Source organism: Lineus longissimus, chromosome 17, assembly GCF_910592395.1.
Source record: "Lineus longissimus chromosome 17, tnLinLong1.2, whole genome shotgun sequence".
Taxonomy (NCBI): domain Eukaryota; kingdom Metazoa; phylum Nemertea; class Pilidiophora; order Heteronemertea; family Lineidae; genus Lineus; species Lineus longissimus.
Window position 1 is genome coordinate 6,090,874 of NC_088324.1, and position 13,355 is coordinate 6,104,228.

At 42.8% G+C, this 13,355-nt stretch overlaps 1 protein-coding gene across 5 annotated transcripts in view; it reads right to left on the reverse strand.

The window, feature by feature from the left end:
* The window catches only part of LOC135501634 (uncharacterized), a 49,473-nt gene that overhangs the window by 3,667 nt on the left and 32,451 nt on the right, over positions 1–13,355 (reverse strand). For 3 of the 5 annotated variants that reach the window (XM_064793853.1, XM_064793852.1, XM_064793854.1), the window contains exons 7-9: positions 6,617–6,863; positions 5,291–5,368; positions 1,320–1,334 (exon numbers count right to left, since the gene is read on the reverse strand). In XM_064793853.1, the coding sequence (XP_064649923.1) occupies positions 1,320–1,334; positions 5,291–5,368; positions 6,617–6,863 (340 nt within the window). Of the gene's footprint in view, positions 1–1,319; positions 1,335–3,997; positions 4,163–5,290; positions 5,369–6,616; positions 6,864–13,355 lie in introns of all 5 variants that reach the window. The other 2 variants (XM_064793855.1, XM_064793857.1) reach the window with 2 other exon arrangements.

The window sequence follows — 13,355 nt, forward strand, 5'->3', positions numbered from 1 at the left end:
AGTACACCACCTGATTTATGTCCTCTGTCGAAGTACTCTAGAGGCGCCTCTGAGCCGTTTCAGACAGAAACACAACTGTACAATACTCTAGGGTACATATAAAATGACGGTTCGGCAATTATGCGAAAACTAAAGAGCGATTTCTGACATCGTCATTTCCAAACCTCCTTTTCAGACACTTAACCCCAACGTTCAGTAACCGAGTGTTTTCAACATTTGTTACGGTGCACTGAATCCATTACACCATACTCATTTGTGATAATACAGATTTGCTAGAAGGCCAATCAGTGTCTATGTGTGCTGTAGCCCGCGCATAGATGCTTAAAAATAAACAAAAAAATACAAAAGCTGAGACTACAGATAAGCGTGGCATCACGATTAGTGTAAGTCGCTGCTCTAAACATTGACACTATGTAGGCAACAGTTAGCAAAAAAATCATAAAGGTTTCTGAGCAACAACATCTTTTTCAAAAATGTGTTCTTAAACTGATACAACACAATCAGCGCTTCCTCCTATGGTAAGAGCTCATCGGATTAGAAGTATGTGTCGTCACTTGATGTACCCATCAATGAGCTTCACTTAAAAATAAAGGCAGGTCAAATTTTGCTTTTGTTTATTCTTGCTGTGCTCATTTCAGAACCGTGCTATGAAAACCCCCGCGAAAACTGTAAAAATCGTAAATATTTTCGAAATTTCTGAAAACTCATTTAGAAAACACAAAAATGCATCGTGTTTTTTTTCTAAACCCGTACGGAAACCCCACCTCCCGAGTCATTATCTGCATAGAGTTGGCTTCATTTGGTTGACAAAACTGTCGACATCTTGCAGATAATTCCTGAGAACTCCGAAAAATTTACTGATTTTCGGCATCTTTGGCTGGGGAAACCTCTCCTCATCACACATCTGAAGAAAAAGCGCAGCGCCATTTTCACGCCAAGTATGTAGTTTGATATTGTTATAGTTTTGTAAGATGTGAGCCTTGCGAAGGCATTATTTTGGCTCGGGAAATATCTTAGAGGTGTTTGAGAATTTCAGTTAAATACCACATCCTTACACTATTGAAGGCACGTATATTTGTGACAAAACTTGAGCAAAAACCACCAAATTGGAGCAACAGCCATTGAATAGTGCAAACCTATCTTGTAAAGTCATCTATTGTCAGATGTTGGTACTAAGTGCTAGGTACGATGTTACCATACTCTTAGTCTTTATCAATTCTAGGTATTATATCATGACTTTTGTTTGTTTTGCATTATGGGAGATTTATAGCGACTCGAGCATGCCGGGAGGAAACACTGAGAGACATAACAGCCCTTACCTCTCCTTCGCTTCGCTTCGTGGAGGAGATAAAGCAAGTTATTTTATTGTTTGGATATAAGACATTTAAGCTTTACTTGCTGTTAGTATATGCAACAAAGATTAATAGTACTCTTTGCTTAGTATATGTAAACCAAGAAATATTTTGAAAGAGACGCAAAGCAAACGTGGAGTGGCTTATTAGGGAGGAGCAAACTTGAATAAGGAAGGTAAGATAAGATGGCACAATTATATCCCCAGACCAATTGTATCCTTCCCGTGCCTCTTGTTGTTCTCTACACTCTTAGTGCTATTGTACTGGGGCTATTTACTGTACCACTCTGCTCTAATGCCTAGTTTTGAAAATACTGGCAACAAATAGACACATCCGAAAGTGTACAGAAGCATTTTTCGAGATCATTTTGCACTTATAATTATTTACCAAACCGGGAAGCGCCCCCTGTGTTATATCTCTGTAAATATGCACTAAATAACAACATGCATGAGATGAATGATTATCAAGAAGAACAACCTTAACCCAGTCATTTGTTCTAGAATATTGAGTTTAGAGCTGAGTGTCAACCAGGGACATTATAAGTTCTATAAACGATGTTTGGCGATTTTCATGTAAGTAGGAGGAAACCAGAGATCCCGGAGGAAACCTACGCCAGCGAAAAGTCGCCCTCTCTATCACACGAGGGTACCGGGAATTGAACTCGGGACATCTAGATCACAGGTGAGAGGCGCTGATGTTTCCACTGCACCACCCCGACAGCCCGATGGCGGTCATCGATTGCAATGGGACTTGCAACTTCAGGAAGGCTTTCATTTACATGCATCTTCCAATCCCATAGACGTAAAACTTGTCCTTTAATGGTCACTTTGGAATCAAATTCGCTAGTAAGACTGGTGGTATGTAGTCAGGATAAGTACTGGTGAACAGGCCACCACGTGACTTGCAGCAGTTCACATTTGATGACGTCGCGGCAATTTGTGAACATTGCTGCGCGCGCACCCTCCCACCCAGTCAACATATATAATGTAAGAACTTCTACAAAGCGGCATCATGCTGATATTTCTCTCGATAACACAGTGATGATTAGCCCATGATATACTGTTGTTCATGGTACTGCTCGTATCCGAGTGAAAGTGGCATCGATCACGCGACATTGAAACTGTAGGCCTAGCTTCACGCTGCCCTCTGTCCGGTGGCGCCAGGTGCACGCAGTCTCACAGCCAATAATTTATGCGTGATGTCAGAATAATATCTTTTTGTTGACAAAGATATCCATTAGTAAAGGTATTAGTAAATTATTAGTAGGCATGTCTTCATGTGCAATCAGTGTATCAATGTTAGTGTTATCTTGAACATGCACTAGTAATCATTCAACAGAAAAATTAGTTATCCTCTGAACTACACTCTACTCTTATCACATGTCTGTGAAACGCTACTGTACACACCTCTCAGAGCAGTCCATCGAAAATATGATAAACCCACCTGAATAAAGCCATTTCCGGCTCATGTCGGTAAAAGGAAACGCCAAGCAAATTATGTTGTAAGTCATATAATCCACGTTGGAAGTCGTGAAATAACGAACTGATATATGACGCAGGCTACTTAGAGGAATATGTACTGTAAAGCTCCACCAGGGACAATGGGAGTGTCCGTGCAGACATGGCAGAGGAATTCCGAAGCACTTATGGTCAGATGGCTTTATCTTTATTATTGTTGATGTTGAACTGGTGTAGCAGTCTTAAATGATCCGCTAGACAAAGTGTCCGTCCCTTTTGTGTGCTGAAGGATTTGGTATAGATAGTTATTTAGAGACAATGACCGTCAATACCTTAGATAGCAAGAGCACATAGTGATAATAATAATAATAATGCAACTTGTCATAGCGCACGTATCCAGGCACTAGTCCCGCTCAAGGCGCTTTCCAGAAGGCTCTTTTAAAGAGCAGAGTCTTTATATTTGATTTAAAGATGTTGATGTCAGTGCAAAGCGTCAGCCCCAAAGGCAACTCGTTCCACATCGCCGGTGCCACCACAGAAAAGGCCCGGTCCCCATATGATGGGATGATTGACCTTTGCTGTGACAAATGAACACCGACTGATGATCGGAGCGCCCGGGACGCACGCTTCACACTGACCAGTTCACAGAGGTAGGATGGGGCAAGATTGTGAATTGCCTTGAACGCAAAAAACAGGATTTTGTAATGAATCCGCTGCGCGACGGGAAGCCAGTGCAGTTCCTCGTAGAATTATTTGCCTTCGGATACTCTATCCTTAAAACATTTCCACAGGTGTAGACGCTTGAAATGTCCTCGGAAAGAATGTCCGGGGAACAATCAATAAGTTTATCATACGCTTTAATCATTAAGCTAATGACGGTCATGGCCTCATATAGAACCATGTACCATAATGCGTCACATCACAATAGCCTTGGACACTTATTCCAGGGAGATATTTTCAACTTCTACACCGGTTTGATAAATCTTTGAGAAAGAGTCGTTCAACCTCACTACACTTGCTACAAGTGCGTATGAGGACCCGATTCTAAGTTGTGCGCTGGTCCTGGCCCCTTCAAGCACACTTTATGCATACAATCATAACTGAGTTTGCAATTTAAGTCTTCCTTTTCTGGGTCAGTAGCGGAACGCCATGCTTTAACACCATGCCCAGATAAAATATCGTCCTTACAATAACCAGACCATTATTTTTTCGGCCTGCCGACATTTTCCTTGAACTTCTTTTGGAAGTTTCCTGCCGGGGAATAGTTTGCCACAACGTAGGTTTTGCCCTTCTTTGTGGCTTTCCCTAACCCGATCAATTTGGAGCCCTTCCAAACGACTTGCGTAAAATGACCTAAGAGAATTGAAAATGCCAGATAATTCGTATTACAAACTTTAGATTTGTATCATAGAGATGATGTAATTTTGGGTCACACTGTCTATATTTCTTGGGGATGCCCCATTGAATTTCATGGTCAGTTACGTGGAACACATTCATTCACACTTGAATTTGCAAAGTAGCGGGGAGCTTTTCATATTAAGGGTTGACCATAGGCACCACCATTAGAAAGAACTTGAAATCCTAACGCAATGAGAACTCCTTCAAAACGAAGTGAATGCCAGTTTCAAAGCTGAGAGCTCCGATGTATTATGTCGCTTTCACTTCATTCTGTACAGCTCTAATTGCTTTAGGGTTTCAATTTCAAGCCGTAATGGTGGTGCCTATGTCCAACTCTTGGATTAAGTCTCTACACCCTGAACCTGAGAAGTGTGTGCCTTCACTCCCCAGACGGAAATCATCCTGAGCAAGACCATGGTTCATCTTCGCTCCTTCAGCCCTTCACACAGTACTTGTCTGCAGGGCCGAAGAAGCGAAGACAAACCCGTGACTTCCTCAGGCCGGGTGCGCGGGGAGTAGACACAATCCAAACGGTGATGACAATTTTGACGGGCAATACGGAGACGGACATCGCCCCTAGTAAGCAACTTGCCTGGTAGATGTCTCACATGTTTTTTTCGCTCTCGCGATGAAATTAGTGGGACGTTATCTGGGTAGTTCTCCGCTGGGGCCGATACAGGAAGATAAACTCCGCAGGGGAATACATTGAAATACTCCGATTCACTGCAACTCACTGGGCTGCCCTCAGTTGAAATCAGCTCCATTAAGAGTTGACCATATGCAAAACCATTTGGGCTAACATGAATCATAAGGCTGCTTCAAGATAAAGTGAATGCCAATCCGAGGATGGGAGTGTGTTCTCCGGAAAACAAAGAACTGACTCCCACCCTTAAAATGGACATTCGCTTCATTTCGAAAAAGTTATAATTGCTTTAGGATTTCAAGTTTTATTCAACCCTTTCCAATCACACACAACAAGTCGCCGAGTACATTCTACATTGAGACCGTGTGGCCTCTAGAAATATTTCAATTGCAAAGGAATGTCACTTTAGCTTACTGCGTATTGCAATGGACACCGCTTACCTGATTTTCCCATACTCTCTTGGTTACCGTAGCTATAGTCCTTCTCCTCGCTGTACCACTGGTCTGTCACTGCTTGGCCTGGAGAGGAAAGGGTTGATTGTTATGACCACCATGTTTGAGAAAATGTTCTTGTTTTACACTTCTATCTTTCTTAGAGAACAAATGACAAGTAGTGCGCAGAGAAGACAGGGCCGGGCATCAAATATTAAAAAGGATGTAAAGAGACAGTCACCCTGCTGTGCCCAATGTCAGGCCCGGGACCTCCGGTGATAGTGTAGAGATTCCATCAGCTTATCCTTCAGTGTTCGCTCTGGACTTAGAGGGGGAATCTTCAGAGAGTATTCCCTCTCCAAGGCCGGATGGGCGTGTTCACGTGCCACTAAGGCTCGGCGCAAATAAAATGTATTGGCCTAGCGACTGTGTGTACGACCATAGCCAAGGGGTTAAAGGTGAATGCATGGCTGTAATTGCTTCAAGCATAAAGTCAGATAGGTATAGTATGTTTACCGTTGTGTGTTTATGCTTTATGCGAGTGGATTGTTGTAGGTTATCATGTATGCATACAGGTATCAAACATGCCCGATTAATTGCTGCATCTACCTGAGATAGAGTCGCACAGTGTAGTGGCACAAAACCGCAGTGCAAGGCATCAGAATTAGAATAGCAGAAATCAGAAGGGAGATAGGCCTAAGGTCAACAGAAATGTCATGGCGGACATCTTGGACGCCTTCTTAAAACACAATGTTCCGGAGCTCAAATTCTATTCAACCTTTTGTTTGTTGCTTTTGACTGCCAGTAGCACCAAAAATCATTAAAAAAACCTTTTCTAACGATTTGGTTGGGGGGTTTCAAAGAGCGGACGGCGCTCACTTGAATTCACCCAGTCTGGGAACGACCTCTTGGTCATGGAGGCCGACTCTCTTCCACGGCGCTTCTGCTGCCCTAATAGTGAACAGCAGTGATATTGCATACCCCCAGCTTCTATGCTCCCTTTGTGCTACGTTCCCCCGTCCAGTGTTCCTTAGTGGGTTCTATGTTCCTCGGGTTTTACTATGTTTCCGTGATATATAGAGAGTTCTAAGTTCCCTGTGTCCGATGTAAACCAGATGTGTTCCGACGGCAAAGCCAGTTTTGAACAAACATTTTATGAACCGTTTGGTTGGGAAAAATCCAGACCCTTACAGTACCGCCATTCCTGACCTTAACAAACACGCTCATTACTGCTTCTAACCCTGACCGGCCCTATCTCATTCAATAAGTAAGGGCGGCAGCCATGTTGAATTCCAAGATGGTCACCGGAAATGATCTCTATCACGTGACACCTACCATCATAATCTGCTCCTGAGCTGCTCATCTTCGAAGCGATGTTCTCGCCGAGGTTATTGCCCTGGAATTTGTTCGTGCTATGTTTGAATTCCCCGGTCTTGGCAAGGTGGTCGGCCCATCCTTGAGCGATGCCGCTCAACTTCTTGTTGTGTTTGAGGGCGGGTGCGCCGTGTTTGGCCCGGTATCGGTTATGGGCCGCCAGAGCCTCGTCGATGAACGCAGCATTACTGCTGCTGCTTTTTGAACCCTGCAATGACATGAAATGAAGAAGGCATGATAAATCATTTGCAACGATAAAGTAATAAATCTCATAAACTGGCAAGTGCGCCACGCGTCCATTGTACGAGTTTACCCACATCGATTCGAAATCATTTCATATCGCTCGCCAGTCGGCGCTCACAGCAGCGCACTAACATGCCTTATCTCGCGGGGCACTTTCACACAAGGCACCGTGAGTCAGAGGTACTTGAGTATTGCAAGTAACTAAAACAGCCATTCAAGGCACTTTTCGGCGCATAAAACCCGACAGATATGTTTTCTGGGTTGATATTTCATTATTTCCACAGCCGCGGTATATTTTCGCGGTATTACATTTTCTCGAAGGCCAGGCGATGGACATAATTATACGCGGCAAAATGTTTTCGCGAGTCAAGAATTAATTGTTCCAATAAAATAAAAATTGCGGAAGTCTTTTGAAAAGGTGTTTTTGACCGTGATATATATAGCCAACACGTTTCAAAATATTTAATTGGCCCACCTCCCCTCGCCGTCAACAAACATTTAGCTACGGCCCTTTAATCTATACGTGTACAAGTACAAAAGATGTACATGCAATTCGTTTAACATGTGCAGGCACTTGTCGCATTTTATCTGTGGTTATATCTATATTGATAATTAATGGTGTGTTTTTGTTAAACGTCTAGACAGTCACATTATTTCAGTAAACATCATGCGATGATTTTTTTCCGCTCGCTCAACGCCTGCCGCGCCCAGCTGGATGTATGACAATATGGCTGTAAACTCTCCCCTATATGAATGGTACCCATACGGATAATTCATATCATATGATTTAAATCTCATATCTCAATATGACAATAATCAGCGGTTCCACCTTGAGACATATAAACAGTTACAGTTGTATGTTTGCTAGAGGGGCCCCTTTGACCCGTTCATTAGTTTCCAAACTGTTTTGGGTGACGCAACTTGGACCAACTCATCGTAATAAATCGTAATAAATCGCCTTGGTGCAATGGGAGTCTCAGGGGTGGCATTGAAATGGTTCACGTCCTATCTTAGTGGCAGGTGTCAGGAGGTGAGCGTTGAGGGTAAACTTTCAAAGCCAAGTATGATCAAGTGTGGGGTACCTCAGGGTTCCATACTTGGTCCCCTGTTATTTACCATCTATACTACACCTATCGGTGCTATCATCATGGCACATAGCATTTTTTACCACTTTTATGCCGATGACAGTCAGTTATACCTGGTTTTCACACTGCCTGAGCTCGGCCCCACATGTGACTTGATGTCAACCGGTGTTTTCGACCTCAACAAATGGTTGGTAAGAAACTTTCTCAAGTGTAATGGTGAAAAGACAGATCTATTGTTCATTGGTCCCAAGAAGCACATTGACGTGCTTAGGCTGCAATCAGTCCGCATCATTGACGCTGATGTGTATGCTTCTCTTTCAGCGAGAAACCTTGGTGTAGTTTTTGACAGTGAATTCACTTTCAAACAGCACATCAGTGCTTGTGTTAGGGCCTCATACTTTCATATCCGCAATATTGGAAAGATCCGCAGATATCTATCGGTCAACACCACCAGGCTCTATATTCAAGCCCTCATCACTTCTAGACTTGACTTCTGCAATTCCCTTCTTCTTGGCTTGCCTAAATCTACTGTCCGTCCACTGCAGTTAGTGCAAAACAACGCGGCTCGTCTTATTACCAAGTCTCGAAAGAGGTCACATATTACCCCAGTCCTCAAGTCTCTACATTGGCTCCCTGTTGAACAGCGTATCGCTTACAAGGTCCTCCTCCTTACTTTCAAATGTCTCCATGGTCTGGCCCCATCCTATCTCTCCGAGCTTATATCAATCTACACACCTAACCGTCCCCTTCGCTCCTCAGCTGAAACTCTCCTTCAACCTCCCAGAGCAAAGGTGCAATCAATAGGAACTAGAGCTTTTTCTATTGGTGCACCAAAAATGTGGAATAAACTTCCAGCAACTATCAGAAACATCCAAGACATTGTTCCTTTCAAACGTTCCTTGAAACATTTCCTCTTTTCTGAAGCCTTCATGAGCAGTGATGCAGCGCTTTGAGCGATCCTAATGGATCGGATACTGCGCTATACAAGACTCGTTATATATATATATATCGTGTTAAACGCAACGGAGCACCATATGGAACTTATCATTTAGCCCCATAGTCTTTTCGACGATAATTAATGGCTTGAACGCCAGAGGCAAAATACGTGTTCCAATTCAGGATTGATTTTGATTGCGATGGTTATTGATAATCGCAATCAAAATCTATGTTGTTATGTCAACAACAAAGCTACATAAATCACTCGTTTACGAAGTCCTTTATATAGTAGCCGAAACGGTCTCGCACTGATGATAAAAGTTGGTGCACTGGTACGCACAAGTAACAGGTTTCGCAAACCTTTCGAAGAGCTGCGAACGGCAAAGTATGAAGTGCAGTAAAACCTCTATTTTATCTACACCCTTGAGACTGAGAAGTGTTGTAATTAATAGAGAGGTGTCCTAATAAGAGAGGTCAAATTGAATTTCAACACCCAGTTTGGGACCAAAAACTAGTGTCCTTTATGGAGAGTTTAAAAAAAGTTAAAGACGGCTGGGCCAGAGCTGATCCCGGTTTACGTTGCGAAAGCGACTGGGAGTATTACTGCCCATGTCTATCGCAGGTTAGACCTGTTCACACAGATGGAGAGAAGTAAGTAGGGTTAAGTGCCTTGCCCAAGGAAACAAAGATGAAACAGTGCTGATCTGTCTGAGTATCAAACCTACGATCTCCTGGTTATAATTAGAGAGGACAACTTATAAGCCCGGAGCGCTAACCACTCTGCCACTGATCCCCTTAATGGAGGGTCTCTCTAATAGAGAGGTGACCGCTAAGGGAGGTTCCACTGTACATGTCAACGTACATTATCGTCGACGATTTGTTTTAGAATATTTCTCCCATTTCCTCCTGCAACTGATAACGAGATGATTGACGAGTGTCGCGGAAATGACACAACACAACATACATTTGTACTTTGTACTTCGTTGTTCGTTTGGATTGTAAAAACTATCAGTAAATGTTCTACATAAATCCACCGGTGAAAAATAAAAAATAAGTAGAGATCTAGAGCTTTCGAAATCGGTGATGAGTTGGACTTACGGAGCTTGCATCAACAGTTGCGGACGCGGCCTGCGCACCAGCCGGAGGCGCCGCAGTCTTCTTCTTGTTCTTCTTAAAGGGGTTCTTAAGTTTCAGAGGCATTTTATCAAACTTTCTGCACCTACACCTCTCCCTTGCTATGGCCAAGCAATCACTAATGCAAAATAGGATACACGGCCGACTTTACCCTCACAGTGTACTTTCGCACAGGAAAGGCGCTAATTTAGTCGGATTTTAGTTTCCATAAAAAGGACTTCTAAATAATATAATGTAATACCCACATAAGATAAAATATTTCGGAATAATACACAATGCATACATGTGTCCTGATAGTCAGCTGTACAGCGGTATCCACAGGGTGTCCAGACATAAATTGTACTGCACATATTTGACCATTACAATGAATTATGTAATTAATCAAAATTAAAATAGATTACGTCATCTCAGAGCGTCAAGAAGCTGTCCTTGGAACTGAGCCGACAGTTCGTTTAAAACCCTCTAGTTACCGGTGTTACTGTAGGGTAACACCGGTTTTCAAACTCACCCATATTCAACAGATGTCATAAATTTATCACTAATTATCAATATATCAATTGTGATACCTGTGTGGTACATTTTGTTTATCGCAAGATCCAAATATTCATATATTCAATATGGCAGCACCAAAGTATTTCGGGCGGGGGTGGGGGTGGAGGGGTTCATATTCGATCAGGTTGGAAATACCCACAGGAAGTACCACCATTCATTGTAGCTAGAGATTATTAACTCATATGTAGCCGATTTACAATACTGATCAAAGAAGGTGATATTAGTCAAACGGGGGGGGGGGGGGGGGGGTTATATTTCAATCAATTGTGCAAAGATTTAAGGTGTTTGGCACTATCCTAGCATTTTCCTAGGTTTTGGTCAATGGGTGGTCAACCAGATGGTTTTCATGTTGTTTTATTCATGTAGGTGCCTGTATTAACTACGCCGACTATTTAGTATTCAGATCGATATAGGGTTTATGAATACCACCTTTCTTATTGGGGCCACACTGTACGGGTGTATTTGATCGTTGGTCAGGAAAATAAGTACAGTGGTATCATTTCCACACCACACAAAAAGACATTCTTGGAGATATTTGCAAGGCGTGATGAGAGTGCTTTGATGGCGGCGCATACAATTACGACGGGAAAGAATTTTGTTCGACAAGTTTTGTGAAAAGTACTCTGGGATCAAACGACTGGCAACACTTTGATTTAGCGACAACTCATAAATTGAGGAGGCTTGCTTTAAGTTTAATGGTAGAGTAGACCTCCCTAATAAGGACTCTCTAGTTTTGGATCCATATTGGTTATTTCCATTCAGTTTGACCTCACTAATCAAGACACTTTTCTATTAGGGACAGTCATTCTCGAGGGTGTCCTCAATAGAAAGGTTCTGATTGTTTTGATAGCAAATTATGTCCAGGGGCATATGCCAGCAACATGATTTTCTGTGTCGACGCTACAGCGTGTCTGTTACACTGAGGTATATTGCACACGTACGATAGGCTGTACACAGCTGCCCCTCAACCGTCGCCACAATTTTACTGAAGTGGGGTCTTCACATACTTTCTCTCGGAAACACACCTGTTGTCTGGCTTGAATACATATTAGGTCTACAGTTGACTATACAACTGCATTTGCTACCCACGGTTCGCTAAATACTTTGCATGTATACCAGTATAAAAACAATATCTCATAATATTACGTGACAACAATGCGCAAGGTGTAAATCGTCGGGCAGAATCAATGGCCTATTTCGTTGTTCAAGAAGAGATGTATTCATTATTTGACAGAGGTAATATATAGGCGACCCTGGTCTATACATTTCGTGGATGTACATGTATATTGCAAACTAGCGTGTGATTGCAATACGCTATTAGCGGACGAGGTTGATTGGTGAGGTTGATTGGTCCACAGGACTGCGATATTTTGCTTAAAAAAGTATACCTCAGGTATGTTAAACCTGTTCACTATAGTCGTAGGGATATATCAGAAGGATCCGTTGAACAGCGTGATAAAATGACTTTTTAAATAACAGGCCGAGACATGAATGCAGATGAAAGGACAAGGAAGTCGAGACTCATGGATGCCAGCAATGGGTAGATAGCTTTCACCAATTTGACAGAAAATGCCAAGTCTCTATAGTATATCATATCGACTGCGTAGGACAGCAGACTACACTTACACCAGAGGTGGTTATCCAACAGCCACCTGCGAATGCAAACTTAGTGACAAATCACCAAATACTCAGACACATTCTGTGCTGAAAAGAAGTTAGAACTTTTGGCTAAAGCTGACGTCACAGACGACGAAGCTGTAGGGAACAACTGCATGACGACCTATATAGCAAACAGCCAATTTTGTTGCAAGTGCAGCGCAGGTCCAAGGTCCGGTTGTTCAAAGTCAGGTTAGTTCAGCGAGCGCTGAGTTTTAATTGCCGCTACCAAACTTAGCGAAGGTTAAGTGACCGCTCTAACCTGACGGCACCCCATGACGAGCCCTTGAGGCGTTGGCATAGCCGCAGGTGAGCCTACGGAGCCTAATTAATGAAGCCAAACGGAGCAATCATGGCGGCATGCTAATAACTGTGTTTTAACTGCCGCCAAACCACCGTTATCCGATAGCGGAGCTTTGAAAATCCGGCCCCGGGCTCCTTGAGATTAGTATTGATACCATCCGATACAAGTTTGTGGCGCACTCTTTCGATGTCGAAGAGATGGAAGATGTTGGTTCCAGGTGATGGTCACGAAATGCTGAACGCTGAAGAAGAAGTGACAAGATTGATGGGCTGACGGGATCTAGTCGAGAAGAAGTAAGATACCCACCAGATTCCCCATTGCGTAATAGCCAAATTATGTCACAATTGAACTGTATTAATCCGCCAGCGCTTCCAGCTCCCTCTAGCTATATGATCCAAGGCCGATGAGATATTTCAACTTGTCATGCCTATTTCACAAGCAGTGTCACTGCGTGCCTTGCAAACTATTTTTATTGTCTGAAAGCATATGGACGACCCAGTTGAAAGTATTAAATTTATTCCATGATATTTCAAACGCTTGGCATTTATATTGATATGATATATATCATGTTTGGTATAGAAGTAGAAATATCCTCCTGGAAAAAGGGTCCGACCCTTATGTATTCTGAAGGATTATGGTATGGTTCTATAGAGACCATCACCGTCAATAGATCAAGGATCAAAGCGCATAATAGGATCATTTCTTCCCTCGATATTCTATCCGAAGATATTTCGAATGTTTACATCAGTCGGCTCTCCCCACTAGGAACCAATTATTTCCCCATATTTCC